This window comes from Gigantopelta aegis, chromosome 4, assembly GCF_016097555.1.
Source record: "Gigantopelta aegis isolate Gae_Host chromosome 4, Gae_host_genome, whole genome shotgun sequence".
NCBI classification, from domain to species: Eukaryota; Metazoa; Mollusca; class Gastropoda; order Neomphalida; family Peltospiridae; genus Gigantopelta; species Gigantopelta aegis.
In genome coordinates, this window is record NC_054702.1 from 71,984,632 (window position 1) to 72,002,948 (window position 18,317).

General features: G+C 34.1%; 1 protein-coding gene across 1 annotated transcript; it reads left to right on the top strand.

The window, feature by feature from the left end:
- Positions 1–1,134: 1,134 nt before the first annotated feature.
- On the top strand, positions 1,135–18,234 carry LOC121371049 (UBX domain-containing protein 1-like). Its single transcript, XM_041496669.1, has 11 exons — positions 1,135–1,297; positions 6,795–6,848; positions 8,455–8,534; positions 9,098–9,218; positions 10,885–11,016; positions 11,477–11,596; positions 12,387–12,458; positions 12,903–12,954; positions 13,392–13,517; positions 14,250–14,430; positions 17,183–18,234. Exons 1-11 carry the CDS (start codon positions 1,245–1,247, stop codon positions 17,224–17,226), a joined length of 1,035 nt encoding a protein of 344 aa, XP_041352603.1. The 5' UTR covers positions 1,135–1,244; the 3' UTR covers positions 17,227–18,234.
- Positions 18,235–18,317: the final 83 nt, after the last annotated feature.

Genomic DNA, 18,317 nt, shown 5'->3' on the forward strand with positions numbered 1-18,317 from the left:
GGGAAGCGCAAATAAAAGATCCCTTGCTGCTAATTGGAAAGAGTAGCCCATGTAGTGGCGACAGCGGGTTTCCTCTCAAAATCTGTGTGGTCCTTAACCATATGTCTGACGCCATGTAACCGTAAATAAAATGTGTTGAGTACGTCGTTAAATAAAACATTCCTTTCTTTCCTTTCTTCACGATTTACCTATTTTTGACAGAGATATGACCCTTGAATTTACGAGAATTTATTTTCCGGGCTTTTTTTCGCAATCCTGAAGTGGCATTTTGTTTATAGCTTTACAGATCAAGTTTGACTTTCATGACGATTTACCTATTTTTTGACAGAGATATGGCCCTTGAATTTTGACGATACGAAACTCAGGTTTCCAGACTTTGTTTTTGCAATGCCTCAGCATATTGAGCTATAAGTGTGTGTATAGCTTTAGCATGTACTATTACTGATCAAGTTTGACTTTCATGGCAATTTACTAATTGTTTTACAGTTTTAGCCCATGCACTTGGCCCCGATAGGGGACATGTATTGCTTTAGCAGTACTCTTACAGTGCTGGGCGGGACGTAGCCCAGTGGTAAAGCGTTCGCTTGATGCACGGTCGGTCTAGGATCGATCCCCGTCAGTGGCCCATTGAGCTCTTTCTCATTCCAGCCAGCGCACCACGACTGTTATATCAAAGGCCGTGGTATGTGAGATGGTGCACATAACAGATTCCTTGTTACTAATGGGAAAATGTAGCAGGTTTCTTCTCTGTGACTTCGTCAAAATGACCATATGTTTTACATCTAATAGCCAATGATTAATAAATCAATATGCTCTAATGGTGCGTTAAACAACACAAACTCAGAAGGCTTGGTATAGCCAACATGAAGGCCTAATCTACACTCCGCATTCGTTACTATTCATTATTAATATTATGCACTCCACTTACATTTACATATAATGTACACACCATGTGCACTATATGCTGTGTTTATATGCTGCTTATATTATTTTTCTTAGACAATTTTATATCATCGGCAATGATTTGATCCAAAAGAACCTGATCCATCGTTTGTCACCTACAGTTAATTCCCCATAGTAATTCTTCTATTATAAAACCAAACAAATATCCATAGGAAAAGATAACTCTGAAATACCAGCATCAGCATGTTTTGTATGAATTGTTTTCAATAGGTTGTACATGAATTGTAACGTGCTAATTTTACTGTCTTACTTGAAAAAAGTAATTTTAATAAACTGGCAAAATGTCGGACGATCTTCAGACTCTGGTGGCTATGGGATTTCCGGAGAACAGAGCGTAAGATACAAAACCGACAAATGATAAATTGACAATTTTTAAATTTTTATTCAAACGAATCAGATTACTTTATTTAGCAACGACCACTGATTTGTAAAGAAAAATTGATTGCCTGTTTTTAGCTCCTTCCATGGAACATTTTGTTTTCAACATCTTGATAAGCGATATTTCTAGTTAATAGAAAATTCATTAACAACTACTGTTTATTATTATTATTATCGTCAACATCCCTATTCAAATTGTCCGAACCAAATTGTTAACAACTACGAAATATTACTTTTCTACCTTTAATTGCCATTAGATTTCCTCCAAAGTTTGTCCAGACAGAAATCTTGAAAAAAACATTACAATGACACAGGAGTCCGGCGATCTTGCCTGTGTGATCTCGCCACGGGCGAGATAGCTGTAAATTCCATATACTGCTGGGCGAAATCGCCGTACTCTATATACATATAAGCAGACGGGAATATCACTGTTTATTACAATAAATTGGTTATTATAATAATATTTAATTAATGTTGTAAGCTTTTGTTTTTTCTGTCATTGCTTTTGTTCAGTTTACTCCATATCAGCAAGGTTGGGCGAGATCGCCGACGTTTTGTGTACCATTTGAGAACATATTAATGTAACAAATTAATAAAATTCAAACTGAAACTCCATCTGTCTGTTTTCTGTCTTCCATACTGTTTACAACAAAGTTGGCCCGACTGACAGTACTTTAAGCTTATTATTATTCAGTGCATGTTTTGGGTTTGATATTGGTTTCTCAAAAAGTTGGGCGTGGTCGCCGACATGTTTGTGTGTTCCATTTTATAGTACACTTATATATTTGAGAACATGTTAATGTTACAAATTAATAAAATGTCAAACTTCGATCGGCAGAATACAAATTCCTCTTTAGTTAGATATATAATATATAGTACGGCGATTTCACCCAGCAGTATATGGAATTTACGGCTATCTCGCCCGTGGCGAGATCACCCGGGCAAGATCGCCCTACTTCATGACACAGATTCCACATACCAGATGATAACTGTCACCTATATCGACTTCGCTGAGAGGGATCGTAGTCATAACGGCCCCAGTACTAAACGGCCTTAACAATAATTGGTCAAAACGGCCAAAGTGAAAAAGTCATAACGGCCCTTGAAAAAAGTCAAGACGGCCTTAGATACAATACTTTAAAAATGTATTTCATCTACACAATGTCATCTACACAACGCCACTAGGAACTCGTTCAGACGATACGCACTCACCCGGAAAACCTAGATGGTCCACTAACCCCCCCCCCCCCCCCCCCCCCCACTTTCTGTGATTGAATTCAATGTTGTTAAATAAAATGTCAATTGATGGTCTTAATTACAATAGTATATTGTGTTGTGTAGGCTAATAAATTGTTACCAGTGATTCCGTTGTTTTGGTTGTTTTTATATATATTTTTTGAACTGCCTGAGATATAGGCTATATTGATTACTAATTATTACTAATGGGAATTAATTTAACGTGATAGTACCTATTGGCCGTTCTGATCATTTCTTTTGGCCGTTTTGACTTTTTTCTTTGGCCGTTTCATCTTGGGGCCGTTTTGACTGCATACCGCTGAGAGCGTATAGGGCAAAAAGCATGTAATTTTGTGCCATCTGCCATTTTGACTTTTTATGGAATATTCTTCAAGAGGGGTGAAAGGATAGGACTTAATCTAACAACGTCATAACATGTTATGAATGCCAGACAACTCGGCCCACATTGAGACAGCTCGGCCCAGAGTTCTGAGACAACCCAGCCCACGCGAGACAACTCAGCCCGGAGTCCAGAGACAACTCGGCAATGACAATCTTGTCTATTGTTGGACAAGTGTTGTTTTTTAAATTAAAGTATTCTCACCGAAATAAAAGAATGTGTTTTTGTTAGTATTGAATTAGTCCCACATTAACCTAAACGTCCCGAAACGAAGTGTCATGTCGGATTGATAAATTGCTGATCCATTTATCTTTGAAGACAGTTTCCACTGTTCGAATAATTTGTTTTTGTTCTACAGTCGGTGACCTAAACATTGGGGCCGAGCTGTCTCGACGTGGGCCGAGTTGTCCCCAGGGCCGAGTTGTCTGGTCCCCACATGTTATGATATAAAAGCAAACGTGATGACGTCATATTATTATTATTATTATTTTTGTATTTTTTGAATGATACCACTAGAGATCATTGGTTTCATATTAATTGTGTCACATACTTTGGAGGCTTTCACCTCTCTTGAAGAGTATTCCATAAACAAGCAACATGGCAGACAGCAGAAAACTGCATGTATTTTTCCCTATGCAATCTCGGCAAAGACAATATCGGCGACATCGTTGCAGTCTCGTGTGTGGAATCTGTATATTTGTAGTGGGTTTTTTTGCGATTTGTGTCTGGACAAACTTTGGAGGAAATCTAACGGCAATTAAAGGTAGGAGAGTAATTTTTTGTAGTTTGGTTCGGACAATAACTGTGTTATGCTTCCAATTCCATTGAGGTTGTTTTCTTGTGCATGGTTCATGCAATCAACATCCAATTTGTTGTTGTCTGCTTCTCGTTCATTTGTGAGGTTTTTCTTCACAGTTCGAGAACATTTTCATTAACAATAAAGTTCAGACAAGTATGTATCTAAATACAAAACTTTACAAACCCCTAAAACCAATAATTTTACTAAGTCTTTTTTGTTTTATTCCTTAAACCTATCGATATCGGGTCCACATGACTAGTAGAAATTGACTTAAATTGGAGGAAGATGAATTAACCTTCGGTGCGTGTCACATAACCTCACACATGCCAGATCAACAAGGCTAAAATATTGTTTAAATTATTATATTTGTTGTGCAAAAGGTATGCTACATTTTTGTGCCTCAGTTGTAGTTAGTAGTATTCATAATCAATTCATAACAATTGTAAATAATTTTGAGTGCATAAATTTTGTTAATTAAGAATCAATTCATTAAAAAATTATATTTTACAAACTATTCACTGGTATGAACGTAATGCCTATCCGTATTGACATCAAGTGTTAACGATGGGTGTTGGTAAAATGTGGACTGTGCCAGAATGCTTGACAAACTGAAACTTTCCTTTAAAAAAAATATTAAACAGTGTTTGTCAACTGTGCATTGTTAAGAAATATATCTATTTTTATGTAGTGGCCTTAAAAATGAAAAATGACGAACGCACACATGCGATGCAATACGTTTTGCAAACGCATGCGCCTGAACGCAATTAGAAACATTGCACTGTTTACTGGAGGGTGCTTCACTTTTGTTTACCAGAATGGATTTGTTTTGCATCCACATTGTTGATTTTTATTATATCTGATTGCAATCTATTTTGTTTCACGTATTGTAGCTGGAAAATGTAGAATAGTATTTTCGTAAATATATTCGTATTTTTGTTGTTAGTTGAACACAGTTTGGAATGTCGATGGTAGTGATTATTATTGTGTAGCGTTCTCTGAAACTTGGGTATTCTCGGAATCGAACATCCGGGTACTTCGGCCCTGGCTGCCATTTTTATCACATGACACGGTGAAGCTTTTCCTTAGTTACCATGTGATTATCATTTAGTAAATTATGTTCCCTCTTCCAACTTAACATATTTAATATTCAGTGTCAAGCCCTCTCAGTGTGTCTCATTTTAACTTTGAATTTGTATATATTAGTATTATTACATTACAAATAGGCACCCACTGATGCCTCCCTCCCCCCCCCCCCCCCCCCTGCAAAAAACCCCAAACATATATATATTTCTATATTGTTAAAAATAACAAGACAAACTTTCCTTTGGCACTGTCAATCAGATTTAATGTTAGGTCCAAAAATATTTATTTTCAAACCTAATGACATCCTTCGTTCTCTGTCAAGTAGATGTCGTATTGTCTTCAAAAGCTAAGGGTACACAACTTTGTTTGTTATGGACATTTACGAAATCTGGACCTAACAAAAATCTGTTATTACATAAAATTAATTTGCCACTTCTTTTTAAAATTTGCACTTGGCAGGAACATATTCAATACAAATTTGGTTCATTCCATTAAAATATTTTGTGAACATTTGGTTTATTCCACGAGAATGCACAAACACCACTCCACAAAGCAGTTAAACAACCAGTTCAGTTAATTTAGTCTCTACGGTGTAATGGTTAGTGAAAAGGACGCATTAGCCGAGATTGTTGGATTTGAATCCCAGCAGATCTGTATGTTGATTGAAAACCCCCAAAACATTACTAAATTAAAGTCCTGCCATAAACCAACTCAGTAACTTGTTTTTCAGAGACCGGCCTCGGTGGCGTCGTGGCAGGCCATCGGTCTACAGGCTGGTAGGTACTGGGTTCGGATCCCAGTCGAGGCATGGGATTTTTAATCCAGATACCGACTCCAAACCCTGAGTGAGTGCTCCACAAGGCTCAATGGGTAGGTGTAAACCACTTGCACCAACCAGTGATCCATAACTGGTTCAACAAAGGCCATGGTTTGTGCTATCCTGCCTGTGGGAAGTGCAAATAAAAGATCCCTTGCTGCCAATCGGAAGAGTAGCCCATGGTGTGGCAACAGCGGGTTTCCTCTCAAAATCTGTGTGGTCCTGAATCATATGTCTGACGCCATATAACCGTAAATAAAATGTGTTGAGTGCGTCGTTAAATAAAACACTTCTTCTTTCTTTTCTTGTTTTTCAGAAGATAAACATTTAAGTAATTATTATAATTTTCGGCCAGCGACAACACTGTTATAGCTAGGGCTTTCGTCTACATCTGTAATTAAGAACATAATTACCTGTAAATGTGCAATGTGTGTTACTAAACCTTATTAATGGTGGTGTGAAACCTTAAATACTCAGTAACTAGTGTATTTCATGGCATTACCTCCTCCCACATTTTGTCTTAGGTTTTTAAGCAAAACAGCTTTTTTTTCACACTATTGATTTGACAGCATAGCTTGTGTGATATGATTACAGATTTCACTTAATGAGATGAAAATCCTATTTGACAAAATATGTATAATATCTTTAATTTAAACATACGGTAAGTTAACAAAAATTAAAACACAACTACTGCATAGCTTAATGGAATCAAATTTTACAGAAACAATGATATAACTTATAAATTGAAAAAATATTGTTCTTGTTATTATTATTGTTATTGTTGATCCCAGTCAATGAGCCCATTGGGTTATTTCTCATTCCAGTCATTTCACCACAACTGGAATATCAAAGACTCTGGTATGTGTTATCCTGTCTGTGGGATGGTGCATATAAAAGAACCCTAGTTACTAATGAAAAAATGTAGCGGGTTTCCTCTTTAAGCAATGTGCTCTTGTGGTGTTTTAAACAAAACAAACTAACTTTTTTCATTTGTAAAATATTTAGTGTTCTTCTTGGATTTTTGTATTAATTTAGTTTATTGACTTTATACAACAGCTGCTCATTTTCACTTTCATTGCAATTTTATAATCTCTATGTCTTTTAACATTTCTTTGTAGGCAAAAGGCTCTTTCTAAAACTGGGTACAAAGGTGTTCAGTTAGCCATGGATTGGTGAGTAAAGTAAATTAAAATATGCTATTATGGAGATCCAGTGACTTCAGCTCATCAATGTTCTGTAATAAAATCACTTGTCTCTCTAGGACTTTTGGACTATTAGAGTAATTAATGTGACATTATATAATAAATTCCAGTAAGTTGCAGTATTTACAAAAAAGTACAACTCCAACTCAAATTGGTCTCATGTATTTAACAAAATACATTAATAATATGACTAAAGAGTACAATGTTGTCACGGGGATCCTATAATACCCGTAACTGAATAAAACACGATTATCCAAATATCTCTCCTAACTGTATATCTATTAGATCTCTCTGTATCGGGCAGTTATACCCGAGTGGATCGGCTCTAGGTATATCAGAGATAAGATCTTATATAAAGTATATATAATATAGCACGTTAGTTCACTAGAAAACACAACAAAAACACAATACACTTTGGAATCTGTATTAATACTACGTTGACAAATGTACTGCCACAGTAGTTAATTAACAACAACAAATAATAACAACCCAGAACTGATCACTTAATAAGTTAATCTCTAGGTGTCTAGTTTACACAATATTCTAATCACTTCACCGTGACACAACACCCACACGTGTGATAATTGAGAAATGCTTCCAGGGGAACTTAATTAATAAAGGAATTACGACTCTATTCCTAACAGGTTAGATTTTTAATTAACCCTTAACTACTCATTCAGTAACCTTGTAATACAGACTTAATACTGGTACCTATCACAATAAAGACAATAACCTACAGTTTACCTAGGTCCTCTAGGATGACTGGTTAAGCTTTAATAATTTTAGACAGTGAAGCCTACAATTTACTTCGTCAGTTTACCGGAAACACTGTCTAAATAATATTGGTATAATACAGTATTAAAATATTTAAAGTCACATCGATCACATCAAGGTTATACAACAGAGCAGAAATAATATTTATCAAGTCCAAACGGACTAACGTTCCCCGGAGCCGTCCAATATGTTTCTCCTCGATATCTCTAAAACCCTAGCTATTTATTATAAATCCGAATATCGCCTGGGGGCACATCGCGGTACTGAATCTTATCATGTGAATTTCCACCACTCCCAGAGTCGATATATTTTCTTAGATGACCAGACATACTGTCGCCAGTTCGCCAGAAATCCCCCAGTCATAAACCGTTCTACCGGAGTTATTACGTAACTACTGGCCACATGGCCTCCGCACCTGGTCTGGGTGTGTATTAGAGGGTACGGTCGCGCGGAGGTATTATGGAATAAGCCCATCTGGTCTTAAGTGCATATTGGGACTACACACAGCCCTCTAAAACAATATCGCCACAGGCGAAAAGAATTTAAGAGCATGTTCCGTCACAAATGTTAACAGCTAAGTTCATTTTTATTTATTAATACATTATCAATCATATAGAGTTCAGTTGTTTCACTGGCAGATAGTCCATTTAAGTACATGAATTATATCAGTACAAGTTTACTAGTGTTTTGTATAGTACAATGAATTAATGAATGTTTAATGACACCCCAGCACAAAAAATACATCGGCTATTGGGTGTCAATTGTATAGTACAAGGCATACATGTACTTGTGTGTATTGCAGGATGTTTGCCCATGAAGATGATCCTGATATTGATGGGGCCGTTGCTCCTTCAGAAGGTCATGTGTTAGGCAAGCCTGAAGGTAAATTGTGTTGTATGTTGTTGACTCTTAATGCATTTTATGTGTGTGTCTTTATTTAGATCTGTATAAAGCCACTAACTGTCTATGAGGCCATCTTACTGTGCACCCAAATCATATAATTCAGTACAAATTGACCTGTATTAAGCATCTTTCTGATTAAAAAGGCTACCTCGTTATTCTTTCAAATCATCTAAAATAATACAAGTTAACCTGTATTGAGCATTTAGATACTGAGATGGCTGTTTGTGCAATTTTGTGAGTGTTCACAGCTACCTGTATTTGTGTTCACATTATTTACAGCCCCAATTGCATCTAAGTACTAATACTGTATTATTTATACTTTACTTGTTCAATGAACAGTTTGGGATGCCTTTACCTGTATCTGACCATGACAACTATTTTTCCTGGTATCTCTTCTACTATTCATTATTTATGCTTCACTTAAATGTGGACTGTTTGTTAGCATGTCAAGTTGTAATCTATATTATTACCAGTATGTAATATTTTAATGAACATATACAATTTAGAAACATATTAAATATGCTGCTTATACATTGTATTAGATCCACCAGCTGACCCAGTGAAGAATGACAGCGAGACAACGTTGGCATCGGGGGATGGAGAGGTTGTTGGTGAAGGGGAAGCAACTGCAAATCTGCAGGCCAAATCATTAAAATGTGACGAGTATGTTATGACCAGTTAGTTTTTGAATTATTAGACCAAACATACATTTCTTTATTTTTATCGAACAACCATAATTCAAAGAACTGGATGTAACACTAATGACGTATATCTATATCTTCACTTTTCTGGCACATGCCAAATGATTGTACAGTGAAACGCGTCTAAACTGGATCACACCCAGTCCCTAATGTTTATCCGATTTAGATGGCATCTGGTACATAATTTAGAGGGTAGCATTTTTTAATATATTAAATTTTAGAACCATGAATCTTAGCCGCTTTGACAGGATTCCAGTTTGTTCAGGTTCCAGTTTAGACAGTACATCAATTCACTTTCAAGGGCATTTATTGTCATTAGAACAACCAAAATTACACTGGATGTAAAACGTGTATTCCATACAAGAAGCTTATGTTTCAACCAGAACCAACTAAGTTAGTGCATTGTTTTGCTGCCATTTTGTTTTTTTGCACTGGAATCCAAAGATTTGTTACTCTAATACTAATAATATGCAAAACGGTAACCAGTCTTTTATTAGTTTTAAAGGTTGCATGTCACTATTTACAAATACTTTAAATGTGTAAATTATTAATTTAATTTATAAAATATGACAAATTGCAATTAAAAAAAAAAAAAAAGCTTAGGAACACAGTAACATGAAATAGATAAATTTAACAAAGTACCCAAATTGAAAAATTACTAATATGGTGTGTGTGTTGGAGGGGGGAATGGGGGGGGCGAGTTCCCATTCATAAGTAAATAAATAATGCTGTTAATTGTTGTAATATATCGGTAACATGGATTATTTTGTATAACTTAGGTGGTTTTAGTGGAAACAATTATTTTAAAATTAGGTACGGTAACTTTATTCTAAACTGATGAAAATTATTTGCATATTTTTCTAAACAAACCATAAAGCATGCCCAATGAGCCTATCTGTTGTGTAAATTGACAAATTGATTAAACATGATCTCAGTATGAAAAATGGATATTAAAAACTTAATTATTTTAATTTACTGGGGTTTTTTTGTTTTATCAACAGTTAAAATTGGGCAAGTGAATTTTTCACCATGGCCAGTTTTTAGAGGACTATATAACTTTAAATTAGATTAATCATACACCTACAACTACCAGCTTTTTAGGTTACTCATATATAAACATGAAATGGTATCAGATCACTAAGAAATGCAGTCTGTATTTGAAATTTGTGGCTAATTTCTCTGTCTTTAAACCTCAAAAATACAGTCACGTGTCATTATCTTGACCTGTTAACTTGTTAATCTAGGATATGTTGAGGTAAAGAAATGGTCTCATGGAAAAGGTTTCACCAATTTTTTTATATTTACTTTAACCTACCATTATCTCGATCCCTTCAAAATCGACATTGAATCATACAAATAAATATTACTTTTGCATTTCCAGTATCAGATTATATGTATACACACAAGCAATAAAGTTAAGCTTATTATGATTATCGGTACTGGTAGTATTTTTTTCAAAACAAGATAATAAACCTTTTTTTATTTTATGAGGATAACTCTGTTACTAAATGCCTATTTCCCCTGAAGTCCTTTTATAAAATTTTAGAAACTTAAAAGCTTTACACATATAAAGACACATTTGATAAATGCTGTGAAATAGTTTTTGACTGTATGTACTGTGTTTGTAGGTGTGGTAAACTTCTTAAAACCGAGGAGGAAGTGCAGCTTCATGCGGCGAGAACACAACATGCAAGCTTTTCAGAAACCACAGAAGAAATCAAACCCCTGACAGAAGAAGAAAGGGCTCAAAAAAAGATTTTGTATGTGTCATTTTAATCCATTATATTCATTTTCACAGATACTTTTCCACTTATTTTAACAACTCTATATATCTGACATACTTGAATCGTTGGTAATGGTTATATAGTCATTAAAAACATGGGTGTTTTTTTAATAAATCCTATGAAAGTTTTGTAATTTTTTCAGTCCATATTCATTAAACACCATGGCATCTATTTTTGGGAACCTACTGAAAGACAAAACATTGTTACAAAGCAGAATAGCATTGGTATGTGCGCGTGTGATCGTAATATCAGCATTATGTCGTATCCACTCTATTATTTCAGTTTAAATGTTTAAAATAATTAAAATGAAATATATATCTACTATTGAATATCAACAACTGAATGTTTTTAAGTAATATTCATTCCACTTGTGATCGAGCTACTTTGCTATATCAGATATTTTACTTATGATATATTTCTTTGCTTGTCTTATTAGATTAGAAGAAAAACTGAAACAGAGGAGAAAGGAGAAGATGGAAGAAGAACGGTTGGAGAAGATTGAACGAGAGAAAGAACGGCGGACATTTAATAAAGACTTAGGAAAAACAAAACAAAAGTGAGTGTTGTCAGACCAGTGTACCTGCATTAGTAGATTTACTGAGTTTTCTAAGTACAATAAACCTGCATTAACCCAAGTATGGATAAATAAGATGAAACATAGACTCACTGATTTCTCAAAGTACAGTAACATTCATCAGAAGAGATTCTCTGATTAGTATTGTTTATTGCATTTTGTTGTTTAACTCTTTTTTTTATTATTAAACTAGAGAAAACATTTCAGTAGTAAAATGAATAACAGCAACAACAAAAATTGTCATCACGAAAAGGTTAACTGATGTCAGAATGTCAAGTAGGGGGCAGGATCTGGAGTAATCAGTAGAGTGCTCACATCGGATGCTTGCGTCGTAAGATCGAACTACCTCATTGGACCCATTCTCTGATTGTTTTTGGGGTTTTTTCCCCACATGCAACACAACTGGTATATCAAAGGTTGTGGTATGTGCTGTCCTGTCTGTAGGAAAGTGCATATAAAAGATCCCTTACTGCTAATGGAAAAAAGTAATTGGTTTTCTCTGTGTCGAAAGTGACTAAAATTTTGGCATCCAATAGCTAATGATTAATAAATAAAATGTGCTCTTGTGGTGTTATTGAACAAAATAAACTAACTCTCAGAATGTGAGGAAGTAGCAGATTCAGTACTCTTGTTTATTATTGTTTGTATATTGTTATGATTAATTTAACATACTAATAGACAAATTGTTTTTCGAATGTTTAATTTTTGAAGATTAGTCTTAGTAATGTATGTTATATGTCATATGTTATATGCTATCTTACTGATTTTATAGAATGGAAGAGCAAGAATTAAAAAAGATTGCTGAGCAGAAAAAACGTGAGAAACTAGAGGAAAAGAAAGCAAGGTTAATAGTTTTGCATTATTTTGAAACATGTTTGTGAAAGGCTTTTGTCCTTGGTACTATTTCTTGTTCTAGCCAGGCTGTGGAATGGGGCATATAGATCCCTTCTTACTAATAAATTTTTTTGGCAGGTTTCCTCTCTTAGACTATATGTCAGAATTACTAAATGTGCTCTAGTTGTGTCGTTAAACAAAACAAACTTTAACTTTAATTTTGTCCTTGGTATGTTTCCTCCATTTTTATGTGTAAGCATTTGGATTTGTCATTGAACAGATTAGTCTGAGAACTACAAAAACAAACTGTTTAATTTGTTTCCTTTTATTGGGGATACGGGCATTTGTTAAGTATATAAACTTTTGTAGTAATATCATGCATTATTTTAGTGTAGTTATTTTTAAAAATATCTTGTTACTAGTAAATGTGCACCAAGCCTTGTTTATCTTTTAGACAAAGAGTGAAAGAGCAGATTGAGAGAGACAAGTTGGAGCGGGCTGTTATGGTGAGAAATATTGACAATTTTTTTATATTTAACATTTTTATTTTAACATTATGTATACATAAAAAAATTCAAAAATTGGCTTTCAATTATGACTATTTTAGGTTAGGACTAATTTACTATTTGTGTTATTTTCATGAAAATATATTTTTAAAAGTGTCAGTACCAAAAGCCAGCATTTGAATTGCTACATGGGACTGATTTAGTTATTTAATTGTAGGCAAGTTTTATAGACTAAAACAATTTTTTTGAAACTGGTCAGAATTTCTCCGAAAGACAAAACAGAGATAATATATGCAAGAAAAAGTTATCTTTTAAACATACCTTCTGATGTCATTATTGTATTGACAAGTGTTTCACAGATTGCTTTTAGCATAACAAATGTGAAGCATACATGTATTATAGTGTCCATTTTTAACATATGCATCCTTTTCTTTCAGTTTGGTAAAAGCAGTACCAGTACTACTCCACAACAAACCAGTCAGCTTCCACAGGTCACATCCCCAACCAGTCAAACTGCAGCATCTGCCGAAACATCAAAAACATATGACCAGTGCAAACTTCAGGTACTTTTACAACACTCGACTGGTATGTCAAAGGCTGTGGTATGTGCTATCCTGTCTGTGGGATGGTGCATATAAAAGATCCCTTGCTATTAATGGAAAAAAATGTAGAGGGTTTCCCCTTTAAGAATAAACATCGAAAATACCAAATGTTTAACATCCAATAGCCGATAGACGCCATATAGCCATAAATAAAATGTGTTAGAGTGCATCGTTAAATAAAACATTTCTTTCTTTCTTTCCAATAGCCAATAATAAATAAATAAATGTGCTCTAGTGGTGTCATTAAACAAAACAAACTTTAACTTTGACAACACTTTTCAAAATACACATTTACTTTTCAAAATGCATATATTAGTATCTCGTACATAACGTGAGGTAAATTTCAGTAATAACTGACCTCGATGAATGTTCCCAAAAATAGCCAACTCTTGGAGCTTTTGACAAGTTATTTTATTATTTAAAGTATAAAATGTATACATATCAGGGCTAGCTCTGGCATTTACCAAATACACCAATTGTAGATTTTATGAACAATTATCGAATTTTATTTTAATTTTGTGAAGAAATGTCATGTAATACTAGTAATTCGTATTTTATTGCAAAATAACTGGTTTTGCATTTTTTAAAGATAATTTTGTGAAATGTTTTGCTCATCCAGAGCTAGCCCAAACATGATGATGTCTATAATTAAATCTGGAGTTTTTGGTAATCATTGCTTGGATATTGTTTCAGATTCGCCTTACCAATGGGCAGGCTCTAACCCACCCATTCCAACCCAAGGAATGTTTGGCAGCTGTTAGATTGTATGTAGAGATGAACAGAACAGATGACCACACACCATTCTCGCTTATGACTTCGTTTCCAAGGAAGGTTTTTACAGACGAAGATATGGAAAAACCTTTAGATCAACTAGGTAAATTAACTGCTTTTTGTTGTTGGTAGTTCTTCTATTAAAGTCACAGACCCTAGTTTTAACCCATGAAAATGGACACTAATTTGGTTTAATATACAAACCTGTAACACATTTGAATAAAATAAAAATAAAGTGAAACAAGAGTTATTGGCGTTGAAATGGGGAAATATCTTTTAAAAGAGACTAGAACTCATTACCGTTACTTCTCAGAGGTACATACATTTTAATAAATATAAAAAATTCATTTTGTGGTATTAGAAACACCAGGATGACCAGAAGAACTTTGTATGTACAAAAATGGATAATCTATACAATAAAATCTTAAGTAATGTCTGCTTTCAATCATCAAAAATGGCTCTAGTAAAGTAAAATATATTGTAGTGTTTAAAACTACATTCCCTGGAATATTTTTATTATTTAAGCATATAGAACAGAAAATCCAATTACGTTTGGTGCATATATTTAGCCGCATTCCGCATTGGTTTCACTACGCTGGCTTATCCAGGTCAAAAACAAAGCCATGATTTTGAAAGTGGAACACTTTTGACGGGCTCGTACCGATCTCGGTTTTCATTGGCTTATCACAAGTATAGAATTCCCCAATAAGAGATCACGTGAGATTTCGCATGTAAGGGAGTGTTACTAATTACGTAACGCTCTAGGGGTAGAGGAAGAGGGTACTGTGTTCTATTTACGTAACATTTTTCAAGACTATATGTTATTTTTATTCATTACTTAGACCTAAAAAGGTGTTTTTTTTAAATGTGCGGTCAAGTCTAGGATCGATCCCCATCGGCAGGTATACAAAACGATCATGGTATGTGATATCCTGTCTGTAGGATGGTACATATAAACAATCCCTTGCTAAAAAAAAATGTAGCGGGTTTTCAAGGCGCATGTGCAGGGATTTCAGCGGGGTTGGGGTTATAGACTGTGTTAAGTGAAGTTTATATGGGGCCATGCTCCCCCAAAAAATACATTGCACCCGATTCCTCTCTAAGATTATATGTCAAAATTACCAAATGTTAGACATCCAACAGCAGATGGAAGGAAGGATAGGATATGTTTTATTTAACAATGCATTCAACACATTTTATTTACAGTTGTATGGGGTCGGATGATTATTAAATCAATATACTTTATCTTTGATGTCGTTAAACAACCCAACCCCCCCCCCCCCCCCCAACTTGACCCTTTCCAAACGAAATAATATTTATTTGAATTTGTCGATTTTAACACATAAAATTAAGAAGTGAAAACGTTCATTGTCTACTTTAGTATATTTTATTTTAAAAATATATACATGATTAATGTGTTACTAGTATACAAACTAAACTTTGAAAGTTCTACTAACACTTTATAAAATATCAATTCTGAAATAGGAAAGTACGACTGTCGATAATACATTGTCAAGATCAAACCGGTTTTAACTACAGCGCAAGATTTCTCTTTTAATTTTTTGAGACGAACCCTACAATTTGAAATCGGCAAACGCACGTGTTAACTGAAACTGACAACAGGCTGTCGTTTGTGCTTGGCCGAGCTATGGCGGCACGGGCGACGAATCAAGTGTATACGTTTGACGATATCCGTTCATAGCGAACACACACAACTTTTTTAAAAGTGCATTTGAACTTGTATTTCACATTTGTACATGATGTTATAATATGGTAACCAGATAATGTAACTTTAAAAACTATGTCACTGGAATCTGTCACTTTAAGAGAGTGGAATTTAATGTTGTACTATTGCCCTACTCACATCTGTGAATATTAATGTATTTTCCCTGTTCCAATTCTTGTTCTACAGTAGGTGTACTAAAGGCTACTCTATGTGCTTGCTGTGAATATTAAAGGTACTTGGTTCTAAAATAAATTGAGGGATATTTCTGTAAAAATGCTTGCAGTTAACTTGCTTGAAATATTCTATGCCCATCTTAGGGTACATTCACACATCTTTTTGTTTGTGGAAGCTGTACAAAGGTTTTTCGTGTCTGTACGAATATGTACTATAATGTGGGAGTTGTCTTACAGTTGGAACTATATATCTTGGTCAAAATCCATTCTCTATATTCAAAGCCTCTGAAAGAGTCATGGCTGCATACATACACTCATGACTATAGATCATAACTTCTTGTGGAATTGGTCTTGTGTAGAGATACAGTATTGCATAAGCTACAGGCAGATTCATAATCATGTTTGTTGCAGATTCTATTACACACTTAAATTTTTGAATTACTGGATATTGTCCATTTTTGTGGGGAAAAAACAACTTTTGTTTGAGCGTAAAGTACCTTTGAAGTATAGTCTATGTGAGAGTAGTGGAGTTCTTGTTATAATTCCTTTCTCTTTTTCCCATTTATGGTCCAGTCAAGCCAGGTGTCCATTTATATTAAGTTTAAATACATCCATTTATATAAACAAGGGGCCTTTTTCTAGTGTTCTTTAGGTGATGGTTCTAAAAGTTTAACTTATAAATTAAAGCATTTAAAAGAAAATGTTTTTATATTAGATTTGAAAAGAACTGTTATTTACTTTTTTGTTGGGTTTTTTTTTTAGAAAAAGTTAAAAGTTTGTTTTATTGTTTACGGTTAGAATTTGGTATCCTGAATTGTGAAATGTCAATAGTGTAGATTTAATACAGCCTCTCCTTAGAAAACTGATGGTCTCCAAAATACTGATCTTGTTTATTTCCGTAGTTGTTGGTTTTTTGTATATTTTTAAACTTATATTTATTTTGTGTTTGCTTTCAGGTCTATGTCCTTCATCGGTGTTGATGGTAACAAAGTTAAAATAACAGATTATGATTTCTATTTTACAAATATTAATGTTGTAAAATTGCTTGAAACTAAATTACATTATGTCCATGTAACTTTTAGCTCTCCTGTTCAAAACCACCGAAAATGTTATACCTCTATCCTTGTTTAGTGGTTGTGGCCATTCGCTTTTAAATAGCCATTTACAATTGTTATTTTAATTTTAATTTTAAAAAATGAGGTTTTCTTTGTATCAAAGGTACAGCCGAGAAGTCATAGGTTAAATAACCAGCAAACTCTGAGTAACTAAATAATTTCTCAAAGTATGATTCACTTAAAGTTACTAAGTAATGTTTGATTAAAAAATAATAAAAGGAGAATGTACATGTGTTTCCAATTGAGCATTAATTAAAAATATATTTATTACCCCATTGGGCACTCAAACCGATTTGGTGCGTACAAACCAATGACTTTGTGGGTATTAAATATGATGTCATCGTGATTTAGCAGGCAGATAAATGATGTCATAAACTTTAAAGAGCATGCATTTACGCCTCTCCATTTTTAGTGATAAATTTGTTATAAAATTTTATTTTAATTAAATTAATTAGATTTTTTTTTTAATTATTTGTGAACGTGAATAAAATAGTTATAGCAGCACCCAGAACAGTATGTAACGTGGTTTACATTGTTTCTATATACATTATACATGTATGAATATAAAAAATAAAAGGTAAAATATAGCTGATCTAAAGCTCATGAAAATTATTTCAGAGGACGTAAATTTGATAACTGGTAACTTGTTGATTATCCTCTATTTATCATATGCTATGATGGCATATTCATAAAAATCAGTTTACACCCCTTCCAATAGTATGTACATACCTTTTAGTGCGATATTACACTGTATGTAGAAAGAATCCAGCAAGTGACTTAAGACTTTTTATTTTTTTTATTTTGGTAGTCCAAACAGATTTCTTACATTTGTACATACAAATTTATTAATGTTCGAATAACAAATGTTTATCAATAAACTTGTTTTCATACAATATGTTGCTTTGTTTTTTGTTGTATTGCCAGAGGTGGATATAGGGGGTGGGGGCAAGGGCCTGCCCCCAAATTGTTTTTCAAT